Source organism: Bison bison, unplaced genomic scaffold (assembly GCF_000754665.1).
Source record: "Bison bison bison isolate TAMUID 2011002044 unplaced genomic scaffold, Bison_UMD1.0 scf7180017863887, whole genome shotgun sequence".
Taxonomy (NCBI): Eukaryota; Metazoa; Chordata; class Mammalia; order Artiodactyla; family Bovidae; genus Bison; species Bison bison.
Window position 1 is genome coordinate 291,484 of NW_011494459.1, and position 23,776 is coordinate 315,259.

The 23,776-nt window shown below is 45.0% G+C and overlaps 1 protein-coding gene across 2 annotated transcripts in view; it reads right to left on the reverse strand.

Annotated features, from left to right (window-relative positions):
* Positions 1–23,776, reverse strand: part of CTNND2 (catenin (cadherin-associated protein), delta 2) — a 914,052-nt gene that overhangs the window by 152,808 nt on the left and 737,468 nt on the right. For both annotated transcript variants that reach the window (XM_010833758.1, XM_010833759.1), the window contains one exon: positions 2,411–2,528. In XM_010833758.1, the coding sequence (XP_010832060.1) occupies positions 2,411–2,528 (118 nt within the window). The remainder of the gene's footprint in view (positions 1–2,410; positions 2,529–23,776) is intronic.

The window sequence follows — 23,776 nt, forward strand, 5'->3', positions numbered from 1 at the left end:
GGGGGGGGGGGGGGGCTGTCCCCCACTACCTCTCTGAAAAAAGAGTTAGCTTACAGCTCCAGTTAATAATTCCTGGGTGTGACAGTGTTTCAACCTACAAACTCCCTTGGAAGTCCTCTAGCCTGCCTGAATAGGTTTTTCTGGCCACATGTGATTGCTCAGAGCCTCCAAACTGAGAGGCATGAGGTGTTCTAAACTGTCTAAATACAGATTCCTTTGAGCAGTTAAAAGATTGATTAGAAATTGTATTGGTGAAGGGATTTTCACTTGTTGGGCCAATGTTTGCTACTAAGTTTCCATATCCCTTACCTGCTGTGTCCCTGGCAGTGTATTGATTAACATAATTGGTGTAAGTAGTAGCTTTAATGTTTGTAACCTGGGACCCTTGAGTTAATTCTTTTTCTTGTTATAGCCCACCACACCTTTGCTCTGTAGGAATGCAACTTTATCTAATGCTTTTTGGAGGCTGGCGCCTGACTTTAGAATAATCACCTTTAGAGAAAAAGGCCTCCGGGCCAGAAGATGATGCAAATCCACCTAAACTTTTGCATATGATAAGTTTGCAGGAAGAAAGCCTGGCTTACTGCATGACTCTACCCCTTCCCCCATTATCTTCTATGCATAACTTAAGGTATAAAAACTACTTTGGAAAAGAGTGCGGGCCTTGTTCACTGAAACTTGGTCTCACCATGTCGTTCTTTCTCTTACCTTCTGGCTGAATTATTCAGCCTCTTTTCTCCACTGAATTTCCTCACTGAGCTATCTTATATCCTTAATTAACGTTTAATTAAGCAATTGTTTCCTGATCCTCGCCGACGCCGTCCCCGCTTCGAATTCCCTGGATCCACCGGGGCTGGACCCCGGCACTTGTTCTTTATCTGACCTTAACAACTAAAACAACTAAATTACAGTGTGTTGGGCCCCTGACTAGAGTCTATTTTAAAGCTGTATCTACTAAGGTGGGCTTTTCAGTCCAAGATGCACGTGGAATCACCTGATGAACTTCCAGAGGAACAGAAATCAGAGATAAGAGCTAAACGTCTGGATTCAGGGGGGCTGTGCAGGGGTCTAGGCACACGCATTTATCAAATGCTCCAAAGGCAGTTCCAGTGAAGAGCTGGCATTAAAAACCATGGGTTCATCAAGACATCTTGAGAAGAAAGCATGCCAGTTTTAGGTGAGATGGTCTTGAAGTAAGAACCAGATGCCAGACACAGTTTATTTACAGAAACCTCAATGATTCAAGGGCAGGCAGACATGTATTGCGTGGGTGGATGGCTTCTCATGGCTTGCTGATTAAGCTCTGGACATTGATTATGATAAACATGTTGACTGGAGATCATTTGACAGAGCGTTATGTACAATTAATAAATTGTGTCCTGTGCAATATTAATCATTTTACTTCATGAATATGTGTATTGTCTAGGACTTACTGTATTTTGATTATGTAATATCTTATGTAATATCAATAAACCAATGCACATGCTTATATATATTAAAAAACAAACAAACTGTGGGACTGGGCTTTGGTTCACAGCCAGGGCCAATTTTTGGCTCCCCACGGTGCATCTGGAAATGTCAGAAGACATTTTTGTTTGTCACAACTGGGGTGGGGGGAGGAAGGTACTGGCATCTAGTGAGTGGAGACCTGGAATGTTGCCCCAAACCCTATAGTCCACAGGACAGTCCACAGCAAAGAAGTGGACCGAAATATTGAGAGAGTGGCTCTGAGAATGGTCTTACTAAGGTGTCACATTCATCATGTGCATTACTTTAAAGTATCAGTAAAGTCTGTGCTTATATCAGGATATTATGAAATTACAAATTTTTTTATGTAAAGTGAACCCAAACTAGGTCAAAAGACAAAAGAGGACAAAACAAAATAGCCCAAACACTGTCAAAAGTCCACCCAATTCTATTTTGGTTTGTGAACTAAAACACTGAATAGACACTGATGATCAGTGTTTTGACAGGCTTGTTTATGCAGCATTTTGACAGCATTTATTTAGACTTCATTGGGCATTCTTGAAATGGCATTGGGCAGTATTAAGCTGCTCAAAAGCTATCTTGTAGAATACAGGGTTATTTAAATCTCAGGTAGCTTGACTATTTCTTTTTCTTTTTGCCAGTGGATTTTAGAAAATGAAGCTAGAAGCTCATGGGCAACTTGCTATGTGAAAGTTTATACCCTGATCTGGAACACCTGTAGCTGGAGTAATTTAATCTAAATTTTTACTTGCTACTAATCAAGAATTAAGTGTCTAGTTCTAGGCTAGGATTAGAAGTCCATACAGATTTCAGAGTGAAAGTATTAAGTGTTGCATTAACTCTCCATCCTTGTTAGTCATTGTTTGATCCCCCGGGGAATCTTTGTTCTCTAAGATGCTTCATCTATGCAAATATGACAAACCTTGCTATCGATCTCGCTGCTCCCCAGCGCAGACTGAATCACATAAAGCAGCGCGTCCGTGAGCCCGTCACATTCCCGCATTCTCCTGCGGGCCTCCTCTCCGGCTGAACTAACATTCCTGCAAAGCAAAAGGATGTATCAGCACCGTTCACAGTGGCCACCGAAAGAACGTTCTTCCATGCCCACCTCTTCTCGTTTGTTTTTCTTTAGTCTGCGACATATACCATGCGGGATCTTAGTACCATGACCAGAAATCCAATCCATGCCCCCTGCTTTGGGAGGCCAGAGTCTTAACCACTGGATCACCAGGGAAGTCCCTTCCTCTCAAAGTTTTAATGAAAACACTTTGGTAGCCTTTCAGAAGGTTTACCAAGAATGTAGTTTTAATGAGGGGAGAATGGCCTCTACCAAAGGATTCTAGAATTGGATGAGCCACAGATATCTGCATCAAAACAGGGAATGCAGAATTCCGAACACGTGATCCGTGAGAGTCCTGTGACCACTAAGAAAGGAGACTTTGTAAAAGTCTTCAAGGTCTGCTTCTGTTACAATCCAGGAGGGAATAAGAAGCTCTTTGATTCAAAGGGCTGTTCTTCTTTGAAAAGTTTGAAATACTTTTCAAAGACAAAGTTTCCAACTTACTGACATATCTTAGAGGTCTAATTTCACCTCTCTCAAAAAACATATCTATCTGGGCCCTGACAGAGGGAAACTCTAGAAGTCTACTCTAAGGACACAGAGATTTCTCTGAGAATTTAGTCATCAGAATACCCATGGCACCTTTTATGTAGGAGTGGCCCAAGCTCCTTCCTACAATGGCACAAGCTGAGCTAAAGGCAACAGAAGGGGCCTCTTTAATGGAATGCACAGCTGGGAGGGGAGTGAACTTCCAGACCCACAAAAGACATCAGATGATCCAGACAAAGGTGAATCTCCTGAGTGCTTTTATTACCCCACCACCTGAGAAGGCCTTCTTCCTCTCCCAACCACGGCCAGGATTTGGTTCTAGCAGAAAACTTGCAGGGCTTCCCAGGTGGTGCTAGTGGTAAAGAACCTTCCTGCCAAAGCAGGAGACATTAAGACGAGGGTCCAATCCCTGGGTCCGGAATATCCCCTGAAGGAGGGCATGGCAACTCACTCCAGTGTTCTTGCCTGGAGAGCCCTATGGACAGGGAAGCCTGGAAGTCCATAGGGTCACAAAATGTCAGACACAACGGAAGTGATGCAAGCACAGAGAACTTTTGCAGCAACTGATTTACAGACAGTACAGCCTACTGGAGGGAGGCTGGAGGAGGTGAGGAAATGAAAGGTACAAAGAGGCTGAAAAGTTTAGGAACTGTGGGAAAGGGTGATGAAAAGAGATAATGATCCAGGCAAGGCAATAATTCTCAAGCTATGTAGCGTTAGAATCGCCTGGAGGGTGTGTTCACGTAGTCAGTTGGGCCCCACGTTGGCATCATAGGTGGGGTTGGATAATTTGCATATTTGGTGATGCTGACGTTGCAGATCTACACTAAACTAGAGCTGTAACGGGGAAGAGTCAGTTTTGACTCATCCGTGCTAGATGTGTTTCTTTGAATTTAACCCTGTGTTTTTTTTTTGGGGGGGGAGGGCATTTTTTGTTATTATAATCATACACGATGGCCTGCCTCTGAGAGTGGGGTGCTTTACCTGTTAAGCTAAAGTGCCTTTGTTTAGAATCTTGTCCACCTGTAGGTGGCTGGAAGAAAGTAAAAAACACATTTCCCCTGCCCGAGGCTTGCCACTGTAGGAGATATTTGCAAGATTAATGGCCTTTTTTTACTTTATTTCCTCGCCTCCCCCCATCTCTGATTTATAAAAGAACCTGGCATCCAGACTCTGGCAAGATGGTTATTTTGAGACCTTAGTCTGCCATTTTCTCGGTCAGCTGGCTTTCCAGATGAAGCTGTATTCCTTGCCTCAACACCTCCTCTCTCAGATTCACTGGCCTTTCCTGCGGTGAGCAGGGAGAGCTTAGACTCGGTAACAGCGTTACTTCTAGTTCTAGGGGTGGGGCTGGAGTTTGGTTGGGGAGGGTACTGTTCTTTTCTGGAGCCTGCCATGTGGCAGATTCTAAGAGTCTGTGGCCACAGGAGTAGCTGAACAGAATGAATCTCTGAACCCATGCTATAATTGACACAACTATTCTCATTTCATTTCCCAACATCCTTCCCTGTTACATTTCGTTGTGTTTTACAGATGAGAAAGGCAGGCTCAGATGGGGTGTCCAAGTTCCCACAGGTAGTAAAAGTGGAGACGTCAGAACAAAACCCAGGTCTGTGAAGGAGAGAAAAGCAAGGGGCTTCGAGTTCGATGTACAACATGGACTACATTTTTTAGGAATTAAATAAAAATAAAATATATTTAATTTCAAAAGGCTACTGAACATTCATGCTTTCTTTAATATCTAAAAAGTTCTGCAGACATGTTTAAAGAGGATCTATCAGCGTTTTAACGTAACACCACTGGGAAAGGTTATTCAATGAAAATTAGAAGTTTGGGCATTTGCTGATCTTAAAATATAACCAAAACTCCTCAGTGCCTCAGACAATGTAACTGAGCATATGTAGGCAGCATTTTTACATAAAGTGTTGGAGATTCCACCTTGGGATGGCCAACACTTTCCTGGCAGCATCCCTGGGAGGGAGGAAGACATCTTTCTGTGAAAGAAGAAGTGGTGACAGGCACATTGGTATTATTATTAAAAGGACGGCCTTTGCAGGAGAGCATTTTTAGATCCAGAAGTGATTTTCACCACATGGAGTTCTGATGCTGTTAGAGCCCAGTCAGACCTCTTTGGTCAGAAAAGTGCTGAGTGCAATGAATGACTGCCTTTTCCTACTTTGATGAGATCACGTTTCCAAAGACAGAATGACAGAAAGTTAAACTAGAAAGGACTGTAGAGACAGGCAGCTCATGTGCAGCTTAGTCTCAAACACCCCTGCCCCTTTTCCTTACCCATGAATACTCAGTCTTACCTTGGAGTAGCTTTACAACGGGGATGGCTGCCTCCTAAGTCACAAATAAGCATCACTATGATCAGCCCTGTTTTCACTGGTCATCAATGAATGGGCAGGGCCAACCAATGGGAAAGATCAAGAATTAACAACTTTCTCAACATCATACCTTTTCAATACTAATTTTGTTTGAGTTTCTGTTTGATTTTAGTCCAGTCTCTGCCAAAAATTTTAAAAAGTTATTAACAGTCTACAATAAGAAAATGTGTAATATACTGAGAAATGAGAAAGACTAATGAGGTCCCAAGAGGGATAAGGAAGTGATTAGGACACACGCCTAAATCTCCCCCCACCCCCTCTCCAGTGACGCAGGGTGGGCGGGTGGGCGGGAAGGTACTACAGCGCCTGCAGTAGGATGAGGCATCATATATGTTAATATTTTTAAGTGAACTGAGGTGTGAACATGTCTCTCTTTCAATGGCTAAGAGCATCCTACAAGCCTTTGGGGTTGGGTTTCCACTTTTATTCCTGAATGAGTGAGACATTTCAGATTACCTTCGATTTTTACCCCCCTGCTCCAACACGAAACTTATTGTACTTGTGCATTTCGCTCTTTAAAAATGAAAATTCCAATAACCTTGTGTGTTGGTCAGTGGTTGTAGTTATGGTCCTATATAAGTGACTGCATAAGAGTCTCATAAACAGCCAGTGTCCAGCCTACAAAGTTCCTCCCCTCCTGCTGTACTTAAACCATCTTCTACTCATTTTGAGGGAGGTGATTTCCATGTCTGACTAGAAGCTGGTGCAGCAAAATTTCTATGCATAAAAGTTAATACTGAAACAAAGCCTTGTAGATATTTTGTTTAAAAAAAGCACAAGGATATTGTAATACCTATTTCTTAGAAATAATCAGTATAATCTTGATCGAGTTGTCAGTTGATATAGTCCCTTGGACTGCAAGGAGATCCAACCAGTCCATCCTAAAGGAAATCAGTCCTGAATATTCATTGGAAGGACTGATGTTGAAGCTGAAACTCCAATGCTTTGGCCACCTGATGCAAAGAACTGACTCATTTGAAAATACCCTGATGCTGGGAAAGATTGAAGGGGATGAGAGAGGGGAGGAGAAGGACATGATAGAGGATGAGCTGGTTGGATGGTATCACCGACTCAATGGACATGAGTTTGAGTAGACTCCGGGAGTTGGTGATGGACAGGGAGGCCTGGCGTGCTGCAGTCCATGGGGTCACAAAGAGTCGGATACGACTGAGTGACTGAACTGAACTGAACATAATTTGGAAATTTCTGCTTAAAGCAGATTCTATAATCTTTTCATCTCTCTTCTTTTCTCCACCCAGCCTGATCCTTGGCATTTATAACTGGCCTCCACTGAGGGTCCTCTCATACCTGGCCCACCTCCAACCCCCGAACCCTGGGTTCCATCCCTGTTAAAATTCCTTACCATCCTTCCTACAGCCCCACACAACTCTGGACTGTTGAGCACCAGGCAATTTTGTCTCATCTCCCAGTTTATTATTAGCAGAGCCCAGACGCTGGGTCTCTGCAGAATCTGGGCTGGGTTCCTGAGACTCTATACAAGTGTGAAGAGGGCTTCAGAGAGGAGAGCTGAGATCACTTCAAGGAACACAGGTAGTCTAGAGGCAAAACGGAAATATGAAGCTGCACACTGTCCTGATGCCAGCCCAGCAGAACAGGCATGGGGAGAGGCAGAATCCACAGAGCCGACAGCACAGACCTGATGTTCAAGCTGCTCCCTCCCTGATGTGGGGGAGGGGGGGGCACATTCTCCACATTGAGCTGCTGGCAGCCCAGGTGGGGTGCTCTGAGTGCCAGGCAGCGTAGCACCAGACCCTCTCCTCCTACCTGGTGTAGATCAGCACTAGCAGGCAGGTAAACACTTAGGACGTTTGGCCTCCCCTGCACCTGCCTGGTGAACTCGTCTTTCTAGAAGCATTTCCTTCTAGTGTTGCCTTTTTCTGACATCTCACCCAGAGAGCAGAACCAAGGATGACAGAATAAGTCCCTGGCTTTGAAACCTTGCAACTGGGATTTGCTGGGCTGGGTTTCCAAGCTGCTTTGGCCCAGCACTCTATTTTATTTTCCACGTCTCTGTTTCTGGAAGTGGAATGTCTATAACTATTACCCCGTGCCTGTTCCAACGCTGTATGCTGGGGGCAAATAAGCTGTTTCTTTAGAATCATAGGTTCACAGGTGGAGGGGAACTCTTCCCCAGCAGCTATACTTTATGGGTCACTGATGCACTTCATGGGTACCCATCTACACCTGATTAGATGCTTCTGATTTTGAACTTTTGAGCTGAAGAGATTTAGGACCTTAAGTTGATGGTATAATTGGGATGAAAAGACATGGGGTGGATGTGGATCTTTGGGGACCAGAGGGTGGACTGGGGTGGACCAAATAATAGCCCCCAAAGATGTCTGTGTCCTGATCCCTGGAAACTAAATGGATTACTTTACATGGAAAAAGGGACTTGGCAGATGGAATTAAGGTTATAGACTTTAAAATAGGGAGCCTGTCCTGGATGATCTCTATGGACCCAGTCTGATCACATGAACCTTATAAGCGGAGAACATTCTCTAGCTGGAGTCAGAGAGATCCCAGCAGGAGAACTCAACTCCATCTCTGGTGCTGGTTCTGATGTATATGGACCACATGCAAGGGTGAAAGAGAGAGGAAGCTGGCTCCTAGCTGACAGCTGGCAAGGAGACAGACACCTCAGTCCAACAGCCACAAGGAACTCGATTCTGGCAACAACCTGAAGGAGCTTGGAAGCAGGCCCTCCCAAGAACCATTAGTAAGGAACATAACCCTGATAACACCTTGATTTTAAGTTAGTAAAACCAGCATTAGATTTTCAACCCACAGAAAAGGTAAGATAATAAATTTTGTTGTTCTAAGTCACTAAGCTTGTAGTAATTTGTTACAGCAGCAATAAGAAACTAACACACAGCGTTTGGCTTGTTTGACTCAAGGGTAAATGGAATTCTTCTCAACACCATCCCTAAAATGTTCACACACAGACACACAGCCCTTCCCTTTGTTGCTGTTCATGGACTGCAGCACACTAGACTCCTCTGTCCTCCACTATCTCCTGGAGTTTGCTCAAATTCATATCTATCAAGACGGTGATGTCATCCAACCATCTCATCCTTTGTCACCTCCTTCTCCTCCTGCTCCAAATCTTTCCCAATATCAGGATCTTTTCCAATGAGTTGGCTCTTTGCATCAGATGACCAAAGTATTGGAGCTTCAGCTTCAGCATCAGTTCTTCCAATGAATATGCAGAGTTGATTTCCTTTAGGATTGACTGGTTTGATCTCCTTGCAGTCCAAGGGACTCTAAAGAGTCTTCTCCAGCACCACAATTCAAAAGCATCAATACTCCAGCACTCAGCCTTCCTTATGGTTCCTTCCCTAGAAAACTGTTTATCTGCAGTGGGCTCATGCAAGCTTTAGGAAGGTATTCCAGATGATCAAATAATTGTATAGATTTGATTAAGACCCAAATAAGCCATGTATAAGAAAATAAAAATTATGCCTATTGGGGTGAGGTGCTACCCTTGACTGTGCAAGATCAGGAGATAGTCTATGTAACTCAGAGCATACTAAGGCCCTCTGCACAGGAAATACTGATGGGATAGGAAGATGCATGTTTTGAGGCAGAAGTATGCTGCTTTAATTTATTTTGCCCCCTTGCTGAGCTGATTAAACATAAGAGTGCCACCAGGTCAGTGGTCATCTTGGCCCAGCTTGCTCTCCTGCTTGGTTGACATCCTTCGCTTCTTCTAGTCCTCTTTCTGGCAGAAGCGGCCCCCCAAACCTCAGTCTTTACAGCTTCTAGGGAACAGAGTGCTGTGGCTGGTACTCAGCACTGCGTGGGAAATGAGTGGACTGTAGGGAGAAAAATGAGTCAGCTTCTCAGCTCTGCTTGAGTGAAGTCTGTACTGCAGCCTCGTTGCTTTAAATGAATTCCCAGAACATCATCTGAAATGCTAACCCTAAGTACCAAATGGTAGGAACCGCATCAGGAATAGCCTCACCTCCATAAACTTTTATTGGGTACGAATAATGGGAGGTTGAATTTACTTGAAAAGCTTTTGACTTCTCTGTCTACATATGTTTTTAAAGTGGGTACTTCATTATAGTCAAGTCAGAACAATTTCCAGAGAAATCAATTTCCTTTTTTCCTTTTTTTAAAAAAAATTTTTTTTTAAGATTAGCCGAGTCCTGCTGCTTGGATTCCCGCTATGCAACTTGCAGTCATCTCCCAAGGAAGGCAATTTCTTTATAAGTCAGGACACTGATGGCTTAGAAATTGCTTTGCTGAGCTGCAGAAGCAGAATGCTTCAGTGGCCTAAAGACCAACTACCTCCTGTACTGGCAGTAAACCGCACTGCCATGCTGTGCCCTGTTGACACCCCCACCCCACCTATGAATGGAAACCAGTGAAGAGAGACAGAGGAGCCCCTCTGACGTGGACTATTCCATGCTGTCCCTTTCCAGGACTACCCAGACACGTGCCTTCTGGAATCAGCCACACACCTCACTCACAGTTCCAAGGATGCCCAGAGTGGAACCAGAAATGCCTGAGTTAACAGACACCCTATTGCTGTCAAGGACTACCTAGGATCTCAGCTCCTCGATTCTAATTAAAATTGATGAACGCCACAGAGTTAAGTGCTCTATGCAATGTCTGCTCAAAGTTTCCCGTTGGGCTAAATTACAAGGAAATCACAGGGAAGAAAAGGGTGAAGGCTGCGTGACTAAATGGTGAACTGTGAGCCGAATTGTGCCTGTGATTCTTTGGGCACCGTGAACGCCCACAATTGTTTTCTAGCTTGTAACACTCAGGGCAGAAGCTGAGGCTCTAACTCGACTGCATCTCAAGTCTAGAGCAGTGTTGGGAAAAGACTCTGATGTTGGGGGCAGGAGGAGAAGGGGACGACAGAGGATGAGATGGCTGGATGGCATCACTGACTCATGGATGTGAGTCTCAGTGAACTCCGGGAGTTGGTGATGGACAGGGAGGCCTGGCATGCTGCGATTCATGGGGTCGCAAAGAGTCGGACACGACTGAGAGACTGAACTGAACGGTAGCCCAATCCCTTGGCCGTTGATGCCCACCTGCACTGTGTTCCACTAACTCTTGAAACATTTCACTAGGGTACGTTTGTGGTAGGCTCCTCTTTCTAGAGCATCGACTTCGAATCACGATGCATCTCATACTGGAGGCCCACACATCCCACCTCTGTCCTGGCACCTCAGCATCCTGTTAAGTCTTTGTATCACCATCACCACCACTGCACGGAGCATTTCCACAGAACAAAACCAAGAGCTGGCCAATGGCAGCTCTGCCTCGATTACAAATGCAAAAACAGCAAAAAGAAGATGTCATGGATCAACATGCAAGCGAAGTTCAAACATGATTGGAACAATGTTTTAAACATGAAAACAGTGTTTTCTTCTTTTTTATGCTAAACCAATCATTGACCAGCTCGATTTAAGGTACATCACAAAACCTGAGCTTTAAAACACATTAATATACTAATATACCAGGAAACTGGGAAGTAGAAAGCACAATATTCACTTCAGACAGCAGACAGCTTCCAGAAAAGTGAGCATCGTGGCTAAATAAATAATGAGTAATGCTGAGGCCATCCAATTCTGTGTATTCTGAGTCTTCTGTTTTCCAAGAAGTAGGAGAACAAAGCTGACTAATAAAGGATTGTAGGTAATTGGCTAGTTGCCTTTTAAATGTAAGATTGTGGGTTTGAAGACTTTCAAGATTTGGCATTATGTTCCAGATTATTAATAATTATTACGAAAACCACATTTCTAACTTGCATTCCAATTTATCTCTTAATTCCCCATAGGCAGTCAGGTAATCTTTCAGTTTATTTACCTATAGGAAATTTTAACAGATTGTACTTCAAAGACATATTAAAGCTGGGAATCCATGTGATTTTTTTAAAAGCTCCATCACCTAGATGGTACATGTTCCTCAAGCTGCATTCCTTGTTTTCATAATTGTTTTGATCATGCATGGATACCATATTGAGTCACAATAACAACAATAAAAAAACTCAAAGCACTGACTGTCATCAGAGGCAAAGAAGTGCACTTACTCTGGGTCTTCCCTCTTCCTTCTGCTTCTAACCCCTCTGCTGCTGCTGCTGCTGCTGCGTCGCTTCAGTCGTGTCCGACTCTGTGCGACCCCATAGACGGCAGCCAACCAGGCTTCCCCTCCCTGGGATTCTTCAGGCAAGAACGATAGAGTGGGTTGCCATTTCCTTCTCCAATGCATGAAAGTGAAAAGTGAAAGTGAAGTCGCTCAGTCGTGTCTGACTCTAGCGACCCCATGAACTGCAGCCTACCAGGCTCCTCCGTCCATGGGATTTTCCAGGCAAGAGTACTGGAGTGGGGTGCCATTGCCTTCTTTGTCTAACCCCTCTATCTCAGTGCAATTCCCCAGCCTCTCCCAAATATGGTTTTGCCCTGGGTCTTTACTGTCAGACTGTTGCCATCAGCATTCCTCTAAGCTGAGGTCTCACTGTCCTTGTCCAGCAAGAGAAGGTTCAGTTCAGTTCAGTCCAGTTCAGTCACTCAGTCGTGTCCGACTCTTTGCGACCCCATGAATCGCAGCACGCCAGGCCTCCCTGTCCATCACCAACTCCTGGAGTTCACTCAAACTCAAGTCCATCGAGTCAGTGATGCCATCCAGCCATCTCATCCTCTGTCGTCCCCTTCTCCTCCTGCCCCCAATCCCTCTGAGCATCAGAGTCTTTTCCAATGAGTCAACTCTTCGCATGAGGTGGCCAAAATACTGGAGTTTCAGCTTTAGCATCATTCCTTCCAAAGAACACCCAGAATTGATCTCCTTTAGAATGGACTGGTTGGATCTCCTTGCAGTCCAAGGGACTCAAGAGAAGGTTAAGTGCTCAGAAAAAGGGGCCACAGGATACAGAAGGCAAAGCCCCTGTTACTTTGTTGCTCCAGGGCAGATGCCTGCTGATAACCATCCCCTTCTGCTTTAAACATGTTTTTTGGTTTGTTTTCTTACACTTCTTTTTTGGAAAATGTCTCCTTAAATCTGTGGCCAAAATGCTAACAAAAATAGTCCCTATATCAAAACTGCTTAAGCCTCATGTCCAAATGGGAAGGAAGTGATTAAAAATAAAAATACATTTTCCCTTTAATCTCTTAAAATGTGCCCATCTCTTCTAATTGCTATTTCATGGATTTAGAAGTTTTGATGACTCACTAGGCAGTCTTTTATTTGGGCGAAAGCAAAAGTGTTAATCGCTCAATGGTGTCCGACTCTTTATGATCCCATGGACTGTAGCTTCTCTGTCCATGGGGTTCTCCAGGCAAGAATACTGGAGTTGGTAGCCACTTTCTTCTCCAGGGGATCTTCCTGACCCAGGGATCAAACCTGGGTCTCCTGCACTGCTGGCAGATTCTTTACCATCTGAGCTACCAGGGAAGCCAAAGAACATGATAAATGATGCAAAGTCCAGACTGCAGTTAACTTGGCCAGGGATTACTATATAGTTCTAAGCTAACTGAAATGAACAAATAAGGCCAATGGTTGTTTGGCCAAAAATGAACTAAAACTACAGAAGGTGTCTCTGGACCACTCTCTTTTCTTCTTGTTTTAGAATGGAAATATCTAGTGTAGGAGTGGTGGGGATCAGGAAGGAGGAAAAACTCTAAGAATACATTATATAATTTGCATAAGAAAAAAAACATACAGAAAATCCAGCAAAACTATGATCTCTTGCCTTTTAAGTTTTCTCTGAAAGGGAGAAGAGAATACATTTAATCTTATATATTGAAACATCTTTCAACTTCTGGGAAGAAATTCCTGAAGCACTTATTAAAAGAAAGCAGGAGTCAGCTTTTTAAAGATGGGTGCCAGTGTGGACTTTCCAACTTTAGGCACTGGTCTTAATCACAATTAGAAATAGTGCTGGAAAAATCGGTATCGGAACCGTTCAAAGAAACTCGTTTAAAATCAAGTTTAATTGTCTGCTTCCATTATCATCATGGCTTTTTTCTTCTTGGTTGTGGGAGGGAGAAATTCTAAAGACGTCTGTTCATTAGCATATGATATCACTCATATGTGGAACCTAATTTTAAAAAATTACACAAATGAACTTCTTTACAAAACAGAAACAGACGTACAGATATCAAAAACCAAACTTACAGACAACGAAAAAACTTTCCCCAAAGGGGAAATGGGCTGAGGGGACCAGATAAATCAGGAGCTGGGGATGAACACACACACACTACGATATATAAGACAGATAACCAACAAGGACCTCCTGTGTAGCACAGGGAACTCAACTCAGTGTTGTGTGATAACCTATATGAGAAAAGAACCTGAAAAGGAATGAATATATGTATATGGATGGCGGGGTTTCCCAGGTGGCACAGTGGTGAAGAACCCACCTGCCAGCGCAGGAGACGCAGGAGACGTGGGTTTGACCCCGAGGTCAGGAAGATCCCCTGGAGGAGGAAATGGCAACACACTCCAGTATTCTTGCCTGGAAAATTTCATGAACAGAGGTGCCTGATGGGCTACAGTCCATGGGGTTGAAAAGAGACACAGCGGAGCTGTTGTGTATATGTATGACTGAATCACTTAGCTGCACACCTGAAACTAACACCACATTGTAAATCAGCTATAAATAAAAGTCGCTCAGTCGTGTCTGACTCTTTGTGACCCCATGGCCTATACAGTCCATGGAATTCTCCAGGCCAGAATACTGGAGTGAGTTGCCATTTCCTTCTCCAGGGGATCTTCCCAACCCAGGGATTGAACCCGGGTCTCCTGCATTGCAGGCAGATTCTTTACCAACTGAGCTGTCAGGGAATCTAAAAAAAATTCAGCTATACTCCAATAAAATTTTAAAAAAAGAAAAACTTAAACAAACAAACAAAAAACCTCTTCAAGATGACTGCCCTCTCGTGGTTCAACCAAACCCTCAAACACTAATCCAGTCACTGTTGTGAAGGGGCTTTGCAGATGGAATTAAGTTACTAATCAGCTGACCTGAAGACAAGGCAATGATCCTGAGGCATCCTCCTGAATTCAGTGTAATCAAGTGAGCTCTTGAAAGCACAAGAGGGAGACAGAAAAGTCAGTCCGACAGATGTAGCTGAAGAGGGGCTGGGAGGGCTGAGGAAAGGTGAGGAGAGAGAACCTGAGCCTGCTGGCTCTGTGAGATGAAGGAAGGGGGCCGCCCGCCAGGCCAGGTGGTGGCCTCTGTTAGCTGAGAACACCTCCCAGGCTCCAGCCAGCAAGGGGAGAGGCCCTCAGTCTATAGCTGCCAGGAACTGAATTTGGCCAGTGACCTGAAAGAGCCAGGAAGCAGGTCCTCTCTAGAGGGTCCTGATAAGAACCCACCTGCAGACACCTTGATTTTGGACTTGTGAGACTTGAAGCAAGAAAAACGAGCCAAGCTTCCCAGAATGCTGAGGTAGACCACTCTGAGATCATACGTTTGTGTTGATCCAAACCTCCTTTTTTGTTGTTCAGTGGTTAGGTTGGGTCCAACTCTGTGACCCCATGAACTGCAGCATGCCAGGCTTCCCTGTCCTTCACCATCTCCCAGAGCTTGGTCAAACTCATGTCCACTGAGTTAGTGATGCCATCCAACCACCTCATCCTCTGTTGTTCCCTTCTCCTGCCCTCAGTCTTTCCCAGCCTCAGGGTCTTTTCCAATGAGTCTGCTCTTTGCATCAGGTAGCTAAAGTACTGGAGCTTCAGCTTCAGCATCAGTCCTTTCAATGAATATTCAGAGTTGATTTCCTTCAGGATTGACTAGTTTGATCTCCTTTTAGTCCAAGGCACTCTCAAGAGTCTTCTCAAACACCACAATTTGAAAGCATATATTCTTTGGCGCTCAGTCTTCTTTATGGTCCAACTCTCACATCCATACATGACTGCTGGAAAAACCATAGCTTTGTGACTGTACAGACCTTTGTTGGCAAAGTGATGTCTCTGCTTTTAATATGCTATCTAGGTTTGTCATAGCTTTCCTTCCAAGGAGCAAACATCTTTTAATTTCATGGCTGTAGTCACTTGTCGGCAGTGATTTTAGAGTGCAAGAAAATAAAGCCTGTCACCGTTTCCGTTTTTTCCTGCATCTATTTGCCATGAAGTGATGAGACTGGATGCCATGATCTTAGTTTTTAGAATGTTGAGTTTTAAGTTGGCTTTTTCACTCTCCCCTTTTACCTTCATCAAGAGGCTCTTTAGTTCTTCACTTTCCACCATTAGGGTGGAAACCTGCATATCTGAGGTTTGTGGTAATTTGTTACAGCAGTGATAGTAAAACCACTTCATTTGCACACTCACAGAAAAAAATCATATTTTTCACTAATGTTCGTTTTAGCATCTCTGCTAAATTATTTCAAAACTTTGAGACAAACCTTTTGCATCCTCCAGGGGAGGCACTTTAGATGTTTTGAATCATGAGATGCCATTGTTAGGATTTTTAGATGCCTCTTGCTGCAGGAATGGTAAGATAAACACATATCTCACCAACTCCAGGTAACCTCACGTGACTTTTCTTGGTTTACTACTACCAGATGGCTTGTCATCAGCATGAGTACAGGATAATGGTACTACTGGGTGCAAATTTCCTTTAACTGCTTTAGTGGTGAAGGGAACAGTGCTTTAAAAAAATGAAAGAATTATAATGTTGCACAGAAAGGTCACACAGCAAAGACACTTTGAGCAGCCACAGAGCCTCATTAAAGGCAGCTCACAGGTTGGCAATGAAGAGTCTGGCTTTACTGTCTCTCCTCATCACTTTAAATAAGCACTTCAATTGGAGGATCTCTTGCCTGTTACCATACTGGTGACATTCTCCTGATGCTGAGCAAATGTTAAGGTTTTATTTAAAAACTGGACCCTTAACCAGCTCAGTGGCCACCCTCCACCATCGGCCCAGGGCACATCGTTGTCTGGGTTCACCGCTCTTTGTAAATGATAATGGTTCTCAGAATTCTGGCACAAGACACAGAAAATGACTTCATGGGGGAAAAATGTCAAGCCATCGATGACGTACCATGAAAATAATCTAGATAATATAATTTGGAAACACAAGCTTTTCTAAACACTCACTTTAATTCAATTACACTTATGATCAATCCTCTTGGATCTGCTAATGTGGGAAGGTTCTCACCAGCTAATTACTAAGGAAAAAAGTTACAGAAAAGATAGAATGATTCTGAAACAGGAGGAAGGTGGGCAGGGCACCACATTTAAAGGAATGACAGACCATGGGACACAAGATAAGTGGTTAGAACCAACCAGGTCCAAGACGGCAGTCGAGTCGACTTCCTCTAGAAGTACCTCGAGCCTCAGTGTACGCTCACTGTAAAACATCACCTTGCTGATGGACACACCTACGGTGCCATGGCAGTTCCAAGGCCAACCATAAAAAGTGAGAAAGCGGGCAGTGGCCCAGTTCCTAGAAATCTCCACTACCTCCTCCCAACAAACAGCCAGAACACCCCTCCCACTTAATAGCCCATGAAATTACCCATTCCTATAAAATGTGACGATCCTGTGCCCTGACGCTGCTCCTGCTTCTAAGATGGACCACACTTTGCCGTGGAATATGTTTCTCTCTCAAAGAATCCACCTCTTACCTACCAGTTTGCCTTTCCCTGAATTCTTTCTGTCATGAGACATCAAGAACCTGAACTTCATTAAGTCCTGGGACCAGGTGTGAGCTCAGTTAAAAGACTGTGGATTCACATTGCAATCTGAGTTACAAGGTTTCAACTCCATTTTTTCTGCAAAAGGGAAATAGGTAGGGGAATCCTTCTATATTATAGAAAATCACCACCTGTTGGATCAGTAGACCCAGGGATCAAATCCAGTATTTCCAATAATCCAATAATCCCCTAAAATTCCCTCAGAGACACAATGGACTGCTTTAGTTTTAATCACAAATACTCACCATAGAGCATTTTTTATAGCACATGCCAAAAATCAAATATACAGTTTATTCCAATGCCAAAGCAATTTAGAACTGCTGCAGGCTTAAAGTAATAGTTTCCTCTTTTTCTCCTACATAGACACACCTCAAGGATAGGGTGCCCATGACATACCCTCCCGTCAGCACTGGCCACTGGTGGTGTGGGAGATGTGGACGGCTTTGGGTTACCAGCAGGTACAAGCCAGCCAGCCACAGCTACACCCCCGCTCTGCCTCTGGTCTGCAGCACAGTGGGTGGGCAGAGACACTTAATGTCTGCATCAGTGTTGATTATCTTTTTGTGCTTAGTTTCAATTCTGATTTCCCTCACCAGGGAGCCCCTGAATTATACTAGGGATGAACAGAATATGAAGAATGAGGATGACAATGAACCTTTGCAAAGTGTATTTGTGGTTACAGTGATCAAGAGGTGAAGGAGGAGGAAATCTTAAAAGCAAGGGGAAAAAAAACCAGATAAAAAGTAACGGAGAAAGAAAAGTAGTGCTAATTGGAACCTGTTTGGGGGGGGGCACTGGGGACGGGGGGAGGTTTCCTTACAGGTTATTTTGCTGTGCACCAAACACTTTAATTCTCTGGATAAATACAATGTGGATCACCCTTGAATCTTACCTTACCTGCACATCTACATTCAATCAGCCAGCACATCAATCAGCTCCAATATCAAAGCATCTTCAGAATCCTGCTCCATGGCCACTGCTGGGCCCACAGCACTGGCATCTCTTGTCTCTTAATCGGTCTCTCTGCTTCTGTCCTCATTCTGAAACCAAGCGGGACCCTGTGGGGCTCCTGTGCACAAAAGCCTTTCTATGTCCCCCAGTTTTCTTGTTTATAGCAAACAGGCTTCCTTCAGCCTTCAAGACCTTCTCTGAGTTCTAAAGGTGGGTTCAAACAGTTTCTGATTAGGGAAGAGAGGGGATGCAAAGGATTGGACATAACTGAGCTACTGAACTGAACTGGGGATGCAAAGACAAAGGCGGAGCAGCCAAGAAACAATAGTGTAGCCTTGGGGCAGGGTGCTGGTTCCCCTCAAGGGATGCACACAAAAATATCTTTGAGCTGTTTTGCAGAAACTAAAACCCTACCAGGTCAAAGAAGCTAACTGTATGCTGTCCACCAGAAGGTTAATGATGCTGACTCCCAATTACTCCACCACCAACCAGAAGGATGTCCACGAGCTGGTCATGCCCTCTGAACCATCATTATAAAGCTCCTCACCTCCCACTCCTGATCAGGACACAGCACACTTTTGTGGGCATTAGCCTGCTGTGGCCCCTCTTGGCTGGCAGAGCAAAAAAGCTCTTCTTTTCTGCTCCACCCAAAACTCTGCCTTTGAGATTCAATTTGGTACTGGTGTACAGAGATGGGATTTGGGTTACAATTCCCCCACATTTCAGGGAAGCTCCAGTGATTCTTCTAAGATGTACATCAGTGCACAAGTCCACCACTCTAAGACCTTCCACTGTACTCAGAGTCAGACTCGAGGTCCTGTTCACAGCATCTGCCTGGGAACTCTTCCTTCTTTGTCACTTGGCCAAGTGCTACTCATCTTTCCTTTTTTCACAGGGAGGCTTCCCTGCCCACTGCTCAGGTGAAACCCCTTTGTTCTATGCTCCTTCATTGAACACTTTCATAATTCTCACCCCACTTATATTACTTGCTTCCTGCCCCCTGGCATCTGGTTATGGTCATTCCACACTCTGGTCATGGAGCATCATGCTATCCTGGGGAAGAGCTAGAGGCTGGGCAGCTGGCCTACAAGAAGGGTGGCCAGCGATGCGAGCTGCCAAAGTGAACGCAAACTCTGATTAGGGATAGGAGGAACCAGACAGATGCCCTTGGCCAGCTGTGTCTGCACTCAGATGCACAGGCTGGCAGCAGGCAGTGCTCGGTGGTTCCATGTCTCCGCCCAGGGCAGATTTTGGTCTGTGGCTAAATCCGCATGGCTGATTGTGGTTGATTTCTTTGCTTGTCAAATGGGTGATAACTTTCTAGCACGGGAAGGAGACAGAAGGACTAAGTGACAGCAATGCGAATGTACTGTAGCCACAGAGAGGACATAAAAGTGGAAGCTTGCACCTAAAGCAGAGGCCAGCTGACCACTCCTCCTCCAGCCCTGGTCCATGGAGAGTTCAGTGACAGAGCAGGCCACATTCATTAAGGGAATTTCAGACAAGAGACTCTGAAGTTGGAGGCAGTGGGGATTCTTGAGGAGCCAGGGAGAAGGATGATCGCAGGAGGAGGACACCCCAGGAATACCTCCACACCTATCTCCTAGAAGGTCCTGATTTCTATAATATAATGTCTGTGATTATTGGCATTCATTTGTAATGAATGAAAGTATTTTATGCTCTGAAAGTCAGTCTGGGGAGTAGAAAACCTTTGGTGTCAAATTTCAGCTCTGATATTATCAGCCTTGCCTTGGGCAACACATTTACGTTCTCTGACCTTCAGTTTGTCCATCTGTAAAGTGGGCTCATGTTTTGAGACAACTGGACAAGGTAAAGTCTGTAAGAGGATGAGACGGTTGGATGGCATCTCTGACTCAATGGACATGAGTTTGAGTAAACTCTGGGAGCTGGTGATGGACAGGGAAGCGTGGCGTGCTGCAGTCCACGGGGTCGCAGCGAGTCAGACACAACTTGAGAGAATGAGCAACAACAACCCGGCACAGCTCAGCCTTCCTCGCCTCACCCTCGTCCCAGCCCTGCATGGCCACCACCACTGTTGTTCACAGACGGAGAAACTGAGGCTGGGAGAGGCCACCTTGGGTGCCCAAGATCTTGCAACTAGCAGGTTTCCGGTCAGATCTGGATTTGAAGCCAGCAGCCTCTTGGTTTGGAGTTCACGCTTAACAATGATATCCCGTCCCTACATCACACCTATCGCAAAGACAGTGTGTCAAAGCTTCATGCACGACCTGGACGGGCCCAGGCCCAGCACACAGAGCCAGCGGCCTCCCGGCTCCATGGGCTCCTCTGCCCGCTCCACGATCCCTGCAGCTGGCCTCTCCTCTGCCCTCACCCATCCTCCTCCTGGTGGGCACAGCATGGGGAACATGGTGTCTGTAACTGCCTACCCTCCCGGGGGTCCCCGTGGCCTACAAAAGTCAAGAAACCTCTTTGAAATGACCTTCCCTCTCAATGGTTTTCAATCGGCTCCCAAAAGACCCTTCTCGTTGCAGGGGCCTCTTGGGTTCTTCCCCGCCAACCACATCCTGACTAGTCCCCCTCAGCCACTTGCCCACCCTAGTCTGTCCCCTCTACCCCTTCCCCTGAAAGCTCGCCTGCCTCCCAGGGCAGGCCCCTGGCAGTCTTCCTGAAGTCCTTCACGTGGAGTCTGTGATTCCTTCACTCAGGGCCCTCCGGGAATTCTGCATACACGTTTGGCATGGCACTAAGTGCACGCATTATGCACTATAGCTCAGAAGCCTTTCTGTCCTTCTAGCCATGAGTATCATGTCTTATGGGGCTTCCCAGGTGGTGCAGAATCCCTGTAGCTCAGATGGTAAAGAATCTGCCTGCAGTGCAGGAGACCCAGGTTCGATCTCTGGGTCAGAAAGATCATCTGGAGAAGGGAATGGCAGTTCATGCCAGTGTTCTTGCCTGAAGAATCCCATGGACAGAGGAGCCTGGCAGAGTACAGCCCGTGGGGTCACAAAGAGTCGGACATGACTGAGTGACTAACACCAGTACACTACTACTGGTGACCAGAAGAATCTGCCTGCAATGCGGGAAGCCCAGGTTGATCTCTGGGTTAGAAAGATCCCCCGGAGAAGGGAATGGCTACTCACTGCAGTATCATGTCTTATTCGTGTACTATGTCTTATTCATGTGTGTTTCTCTGGCACCTGGGCACATACTAGAAATTTAATATGTTTGTGCGGAACAATAGATGTCACCCATGTTATTTACGCTGTTCGTTTAGCACTTGGCCAAGGAGGCGATGAAGATATGGTTATGACTCTTCTAATTATTTACAAATAAGACGGGCTGGCTGCAGGGTTGAGTGCTAACTGGCTGATTCCTAGGAAGTAATGTCATGGCAGAGCATTCTATTTGGATTCAGAAAGTCTAGGTTTAAATCCTGGCTCACAGTGTATACCATGAGCTCTGAGACACATTGCTAAACCTCTATAAGCTGCATTTTCTTCTTATTTAAAATGGGGGGGGGGGGACATACACAAGAACCTATCATACGTAAAGTTCTCATGAGAATGAGGTGATGTTTAGCGTCCGTATTTATTATCTAACTTCGTTGATAAACCAATAAATGAGTGGGATGAAGAATTCAGCATCTTAAGAACCTGGGGCAGTAAGAGCGAAACACAAAGACAAACTGAACTAAACAGGAGAAAAGAAATTCTGCCATTTGGTCAAACTGATGGATGTGGTGGTTTTATTTATCAGAAATATCACACTCACACTGGAGAACAAGCAGGTACATGGCTCTAATTAAGCAACTGATCTCCTGGGGAAACTGGTGATCATGCAAGGAACATTATCTCTGCAACTGGCAAGATTTTATGAGCAGCCAGGGGAGTTAAAAGGTTCCTTGCTTTGGTGAAAATTAGTACAGGACACTTTTTAGGTAATTGCAACGCATCAAAAGAAGGACCTTCATGGATTCATTCATTCACTCATTCAGTTAAAAGCTAGGGTCTGTCAGGGCCAGAGGGTGTCCTGGGCCAGTACAATCTATGACGATGAAAGACATGATCCTCATATAGATGAAAGATGTAGGTCGTTGGGGCAACTGACCTGACACACACAAATACACAGGCAAAGACATCGCTTCAAATCGTCAGAAGATCTGATCAAGAGCCCAGGGTGCTTTGAAACGCCATTAGGGAGGGAGGATGCTAAGGAAGGTCTCTCTGCATAGAAGATATTTAAACTGAGGCTTCCCAGGTGGCGCTAGTGACAAAGAACGAGTGGGGCCTGCCAATGCAGGAGACATAAGAGACGTGGGTTCAATCCCTGGGTTGGGATTCTCTGGAGGAGGGCATGGCAACCGACTTGAGAATCCCATGGACAGAGGAGTCTGGCAGGCTACAGTCCACAGGACTGCACAGGGTCGGACAAGACTGAAGCAACTTAGCATGCACAGACACTGAGCCTAAAGGTAAAGAAGAGAAAATAAAGTCTTCCAGGTGCTGGGAGTCACACGCAAAGGTCCTGAGGTAGAAAAGATCAGTGTGTAGAACAGAAAAGAGGCTGGTACTGCAAATGTAAGGAGGGCAGAGGGGTCCAGGGTGGAGCTGGAGACTCGGTGGAGCTGGAGACTCAGAGGGTCTGGCCAGCTTTGATCATGAAGCTGCAGTGAGTTCTTATCAGGCTTCAGAGTTTTAAAGTGAAAGCAGTAACACTCACATAGTACATTTCTTCTAAGGACTCAGGCTCTGCTGCTGCTGCTAAGTCACTTCAGTCGTGTCCCACTCTGTGCGACCCCATAGATGGCAGCCCACCAGACTCCCCCGTCCCTGGGATTCTCCAGGCAAGAGTACTGGAGTGGGGTGCCATTGCCTTCTCCCAAGGACTCATGCAGAGTAATATAAAGATAAATGGCCTTAATAATCCAATGGTTGAAGAGAAAACCTCTCTGGAATGAATAGACAAAAGAAGAGGCAAACTATTTTGAGAGAAAGAGAATAGTCTGGCTCAGAAAATACAATGGAATGGACACATGAAATGGGTAGGTTAACAGTTTGACAGTCCTCAAAAAGTTGTCCATGAAAGACTGTTGCTGTTCAGTAGCTAAGTTGTGTTCAACTCTTTGAGACCTCATGGACTGCAGCATCCCAGGCTCCTCTGTCCTTCATTATCTTCTGGAGTTTACTCGGATTCATGCCTATTGAGTTGGTGATGCTATCTAAGCATCTCATCCTCTGTCGCACCCTTCTCTTGCCCTCAATCTTTTCCAGCATCAGGGTCTTTTCCAAAGAGTCAGCTCTTGGCATCAGGTGGCCAAAGTACTGGAGCTTCAGCATCAGACCTTCCAATGAGTAATTAGCACTGATTTCCTTTAGGATTGACTGGTTTGATCTCTTTCCAGTCCAAGGGACTCTCAAGAGTCTTCTCCAACACCACAGTTCAAAAGCATTAATTCTTTGGTCCTCAGCTTTCTTTATGGTCCAACTCTCACATCCATACATGACTACTGGAAAAACCACAGCTTTGACTAGATGGACCTTTGTCAGCAAAGTGATACCTCTGCTTTTTAACACTGTCTAGGTTGTCATAGCTTTATGATCCAGCAATTCTGCTCCTAAACGTATGCCTACTAAAACAATGAAAACAAGGGCTCAGACAAATACAGAGACATGTTAGCAGCA